At 49.6% G+C, this 6120-nt stretch overlaps 1 protein-coding gene across 8 annotated transcripts in view; it reads right to left on the bottom strand.

Annotated features, from left to right (window-relative positions):
* Nucleotides 1-6120, bottom strand: part of NRAP (nebulin related anchoring protein) — a 70189-nt gene that overhangs the window by 11533 nt on the left and 52536 nt on the right. For 7 of the 8 annotated variants that reach the window (XM_073904179.1, XM_073904183.1, XM_073904181.1 and 4 more), the window contains 3 exons: nucleotides 4996-5100; nucleotides 4543-4650; nucleotides 3357-3668 (listed from right to left, as the gene is read on the bottom strand). The exons of the other annotated variant lie outside the window; for it this stretch is intronic. In XM_073904179.1, the coding sequence (XP_073760280.1) occupies nucleotides 3357-3668; nucleotides 4543-4650; nucleotides 4996-5100 (525 nt within the window). The remainder of the gene's footprint in view (nucleotides 1-3356; nucleotides 3669-4542; nucleotides 4651-4995; nucleotides 5101-6120) is intronic. 8 annotated transcript variants of the gene reach the window in all.

Below are 6120 nucleotides of genomic sequence, written 5' to 3'. Positions count from 1 at the left end.
GGGGGGGGGCGGTCTAGAGCAAGTCATTTCCCCGCCAGCCTGTGACCCTGGGCAGGTTACTTAAGATCATAGGTGCTTTAGGGGCGCCTGGGTGGCTCAGTTGGTTAAGCGACTGCCTTCAGCTCAGGTCATGATCCCGGAGTCCCAGGATGGAGTCCCGCATCGGGCTCCCTGATCAGCAGGGAGTCTGCTCCTCCCTCTGACCCTACCCCCTCTTGTGCTCTCTCTCTCTCTCTCACTCGCTCAAATAAATAAAATAAAATCTTTTTTTTTTTTTAAAAAGATCATAGGTGCTTTAGTCGCCACATCTATAAAACTGGGAGTCATGTCAATATGTACCTAGATACTAAATGAGATAGTTCATGCGAAATATTGAAGCAAATGCCCGGTCCAGAATAAACATCCCATACATTTTAGCTATTGTTATTGTTCTTGTTTCTGATGGGGAAACGGAGGCTCAGAGAGCTTACAGAGTCTACCCAAGGTCATGCAGCTGTAAAATGTGGGGTCAGGGCTGTCCCCTTGACAGTCCCTGCAGGTGCTTTTCAGGACTCCCCACAGCCCCTGTGCAAGATCATGGCCATTCACGGTAGAGCATCCCCTGGGCAGAGTGTTGTGTCTCAGATATGTTCCAGAGGCAAGCACGACCCATGCATGGCTTGAGCGATCATGGCCCAAGACCTTCACCCTAGGGGTGAGCACCTCTTGGCTCCCTCCAGCCCAACCCACAGCTTTCTTTCTGGCCTGGGTAGGAGAGGGAAGGAGAAGCAGCTGCAGGCCAAGGGTGCTATTCCTCCCCCAGCCTCTGCTGAATCGAGTGAACACACGTGGAGCCTTTGTTCCTTTTTCTACACAACATAACCACATGAAATTAGATTTTCAATAATGACCACAAGAAAACTGAAGCCTCGGAACCAGCCAGACGTTATGGGGGGTGTCCTCTGTTCATAGCATCTTGGAATCCACACCCCCCAAATTAACAAACTTCAAGTCTATAAAGCAACGCATGAAGCACAATATGATGATTTAAAAAAATTAAGCAACAGTTTCTCAGCATTCAAAATATTAATACATATCCTATCCCATAAAATGTGGCCATCAGAGTGCCAACCACCATTTCCTGGAAAGTCCTCTTCTTCTTAGATTGTTCTTCCTACTTGTTTTAGTGCTAAAATATCCTTTCTTTTCAGAAAAAAAAAAAGCTGTGATATAAATGGTAGCTTGAGGTAGTATTTAGTTTTTACTCCCTCACTTAGTTAAAAAAAAATCTGATAATATATTGACACCACCATCTTATAAACCGTCTATCCACAAATGCTGAAATCTGAGGTCACCAATCAAGTCAACCCTCTTTGCTCTTCTGTTGGATGAATGGAGGCCTAGAAAGTGAAGGGACAGCTCGAGGACACACACCCAGTAAGTGACAAAGTGGGGCTTCCAAAGAATATCTTCGGGCTCCCGGCTCAGCTCCCCCTCGCCTCTGCCAGATGACCTGTGTATCTCCCTCTGGGATCTGCCCCACCCCAGAGGTTTCTCTCCCCCTCCCCCTCCCAGGAACGGTGCCCTGACAAGAGGGTCAGGCCATGAGCTATTCTTGCAGGTGACAGGCTGGCCATCTAGCAAATGGAAGGCCTTTCCAGTGGAACAAGGGTGGGCACCTTGGTAACTACGTCCTCTGTATGGGGCCCAATGAGTTCCCCCTGCTCCACACTCGACTTGCTCGTGAACCCTGTGATGTTGTTCTCCCAGCAAATTATGATGAATAATTAGGTGATCATTAAACCACAACCGCACTGACTCATAAGGAACCCCCACTTATGTGTTTATAATATTCTGCCTGTGCCATATAACTCAACCTATGAGCAGTCGTAGCCCTCAAGACAACCAGAATCGACAGGCTTGGTGTAGAGAACAATCCAAACAGCCAACATTTACTGGCATGTTTCTCTGGACCACACACCACGCTGGGTGCTTCATGTAGACCAGTCCTCAACTGCCAACTGGGTGCAATGCTGTCCCTCAGGTACACGTGGCCCCATTTAGAGACATTTTGATGGTCGTCCCAGGGGAGGGTAGCACCATTGGCATCTCCTGGGTAGAGGCCAGGGAGGCTGCAAGGCACAGGGCGGGGCCCACAACAAAGAATTCTCCAGCCCCAGACATCCAGGGCCCTGGAGTTGAGAAACCCTGATACAGATGGGAAGGGTTAATGTGACAACAGTCTCACAGGCGGTGTTCTAAAGTGAGAGTTCCTTCCTCGTGGGGCTGCTCGGAGGCCTAGAGAGACAACAGGTGCAAGACCTCGTGGCACAGCCACGGCGCACAGCACGCGCTTCATACGTGCTGACCACACCCACACTGTGGTAGTTAGCGCGTCCCGGTGGAGGAAGCTGAGGAGTGGAGGGGGATGGGACTGACTCCAGCATGTGCGGAGGGGCTCCCCACCAACTTGCTTGGTGCCCTTGCCTGGGTGAGGACCTCTCCCTTCTGTGTCTGTGTCTACATCAGGGTTGTAGGAAGCATGACTCCACTGCCTTGAGCTCCCTCCCCAAAAGCAAGATGGGTGAGATCGTGGGTTCTGGGGCCAGTGCTGCCTGGGCGTCTCCTGCATGACCTCATCTGTAAAAGAGAGATCACCACTGTCCCCACCTCATGGCATCATAGCAAGAGGGACAGTGATGACAGTCAGTCAGCGTCAGCCATGATTGGATCTACTGTTCTCTGGTCATGACCTTCACCCTACTGCACAGCATCCAGCAGGCAAGGTCTGTCCGACCCCACTCGGGACCACGTCCTCCGCACTCACCCACTCAAACAAGCTGAGGCTCCTCCAGCTCAGGGACTCGGCCTTTGGATTCGCTATTCTGTTGGCGGGAGTGCTATCCCCTTCCTTCATCAACTTTGGTCTTTGCTCAAATGTTATCTCCTCAGTGGCAACTGGCCGGACCCCACCCCCAATTTAAAATTGCACATGTGCAGGTCTACACACACCTTCACACCTCCCCACTGCCCTACTCTGTCTCCACAACATGTGTCACTACACACACACCCTACTTCTCACATTCTGTCTCCCTCCCATGTAGTGGAAGCCCCATGAGCATAGCAGTTTTTTGACTCTTGTTGACTGTGGTAACCCCAGGGCCTGTGATGGTGCCTGGTACATAGTAGGTGCTCAAGAAACAGTTGTTAGGTGATTGATTCCAACCTAGATGACCTAACATAGAGACCCAGCAAGTCGATTTGGGGGTGGGGTGAGGGGGGTTGTTGGAAAGGCTAAGGAAGAAGCAAAGATTTACACCCAGTCTTGGTGGGAGGAGGAAGGTCAGGGGCTAGTGTGCAGCCCGAAGGCCCCCTACCTCACTCTGCAGGGCATGAGCTCTCTTGGCCCAGGACATCTTCAGGTCCTCTGGTAGAGCCGTGAACTCGTGGCACCGTGTCCTGTAGTCATGGTCGCTGGCGAGGGCCTGGGCCTTCCTGGCGTGGACCAGATGCACCATGTCCAAGGGCAGGTGGCACCGGGCGTGGCTGCTGGCCGCCCCCCGCCTGTACTGAAGCTCACTCTGCAGCTGGCCCACCCTCCAGCAGTGCTGGAGCCGGGGGTCATCGCTCACGCTCCGGGCCCCAATCAGCCTGCCCCGCTCCTTCACAAAGTCATGTCTGTAGAGAAACTGCAAGGGAGGACCACCGTCAGGGGCCGGCATTTGGCCTGCTTAAATTCCATCTGCACGTTTTCACTGCAGACCCTAGAAAAGTCACCGGTTCTTATACTCGAGGAGGTGATGATTATAAGAAAAACCACAGCGAGGTTGGCCTGAGAGCGTGCTTCCTCCCTGGGGGATGAACAATTAAAACATCGCTCCATTCTTCCTATCTAATTAAAACCAGATCCTCAGAACCAAAGAAGGGGACCCACTCCCCTTAACATGTCCTATGGCCAAAAGGAATTTATCAAAAAAGGTAAAAGAGAAACTTGTGCTTTAACCGTGCGTACTTGGCAAAACATGAAACCCAAAAGACAGGATCCATTTATTTGAAGTCCACATTTTCTGTGATTTGTTTGTGGGAAAGAGAAAGTCACCTTCATGTCCCAAAGCTATGGACGCTATCAACAGAGTGGCTGAAAGACAGCTACCAAATCCTCACACCCACATGTGAGACTACAGAGAGCCAAGAGGGAGATGTGTTAGGGCTGGGTTACGATTTCTATAGCGAGTTCTCTTTCGAATTCTAGGTGAAGTTGGGCAGTGCACATGTTACCGGGGGGGGGCGGGCACGGATTGTGGCCCAGACACTGCAATTAGAAAGAAATCATCATCTCTTTCCTGCTGGAGACCTTTGCCTGAATTTAGCCTCTGATTAACAGAGCCTTTCTTTCCCTTCCTCCGTCAAAGAATCTCATTTCTAACTAATATATTCTGCAGGTGACATCCTGTCTCACAGGGTGATAGATTTGCTTTAATTCAGGAGAATCAGCCGTAGACATTGTTTTACATGAAGTTAACAGAAATTAGGCAAGATGGAAGGTCATATCATTCAACTCACATCACTGGCTATATCTCCAGAGAGGCGAGCAGCCTGGAAGGGGAGAGCGTCTATTGTCAGCTTGTAGCCTTGAGCACGGAGATTACGCCAAGACTCCTGGTATTTTGCCTACAGTAGGAACACATGTAGATCTTCTTAAAAAAAAAAAATTACATGAATCGGCGAACAAAGGCTACCCCTTTCATTTGTTGTACAGGGTTCCAGAATCGATTTCTGACCAGCAAAAGCTCTCTCTTTTGCAAAGACAATCTCATCAGCCCATATGCTGTAGTGCACGCTGACGCATTTGGACACCACACACTTGGGAAAAGGCATATTTACCAAGAGCATCGAAAAGACATTTTTTTTTTAAGTTTCTGGGAACCCCAGAAGGGTCAGTGGGAGGTCCCATCACAGCCACAGATATACGCGGCTTTAGAGCCTGTCTGAGCCTCAGCAACAAGAAAGGCTTACGTCACTCAGATTGACTGCGTTTGTTTTCGCTCGGACAAACTCGGGCAGCCCCAGGGTCACAGTGTACCGGTGCATCTCATCCTCTCCGGCTGCTTTATAGAGGCGCTGGGTAAAAGAAAAGAAAGAACAAGCAAGGAGACAACGCTGGGTGTTTCTGCAATGCTGGAGGTCCCTCGTTTGCAAGTGGGAAGTAGGTTTGCGGAAGGCCCCTCGCCATGTTGTGGGTACACCTTCTGCTTTGGGGAAGATCTTTCTTTCAATAAAGACAGTCTTTCATGAGTCAAATTGAGTGACATAAAAGGAATATGTAAGGAATTGCAAGTTGCTTTTGATGGGGCTCAGGGCAGGTTACCCCAAAATATGGCACCGTGGCATCCTGAGTCCTTTAAGCTGAAGGAATGTGAGACACAGCAGGTGTTAGAAGAACCCTTCCTCCTCTCCTCTCCTGACACAGGTCATAAGAGCCTCCTATGAGAGGTGCCCTCCCTACACCCAGAGGAAACGAGCATCCTTATCACCAAAGACCAAGGGCTGCTGAGAGGAAGCTGAGGGAACAGACCTTGCTAAGTGCACCCCTGTTCTTAGCTCTATCACATCTTCCCATGACTTTCTTTCTTTTCTTTTTAAGATTTTATTTATTTATTCATGAGACACAGAGAGAGAGAGAGAGAGAGAGAGAGGCAGAGGGAGAAGCAGGCTCCCCACCAAGCAGGGAGCCTGATGCGGGACTCGATCCCAGGACTCTGGGATCATGACCTGAGCCGAAGGCAGACACTTAACCATCTGAGCCACCCAGGCGCCCTTTCCATGACTTTCTACTCCTCATCAAATCTCGTACAAAAACGTTCATGTTTAACCATTTCTTCTGGTCTTCATCTCCTTATGAAGGCTCCCATATCATGTAAAACTCATATTAAATAAACTCGTATGCTTTTCTTTTGTTAATCTGTCTTTGGTGACAGAATCCCCACTGAGAACCTAAGATAGGTAAAGAAAAAGGGGTTTTGTTTTTTTTTCCTCCCCTACACTTTACTCAACAATAGGCCGAGGAAAGAAAAGCACATTTAGGAACGTCATTAAGGTTCTTCTCACTGTAGGCTTTTCCCTTGAGGATATGGTGTATAG

Source organism: Callorhinus ursinus, unplaced genomic scaffold (assembly GCF_003265705.2).
Source record: "Callorhinus ursinus isolate GAN/ISIS: 27379988/994484 unplaced genomic scaffold, GSC_fseal_2.0 scaffold20, whole genome shotgun sequence".
Classification (NCBI taxonomy): domain Eukaryota; kingdom Metazoa; phylum Chordata; class Mammalia; order Carnivora; family Otariidae; genus Callorhinus; species Callorhinus ursinus.
This window is presented reverse-complemented; position numbering and strand designations above follow the sequence as displayed.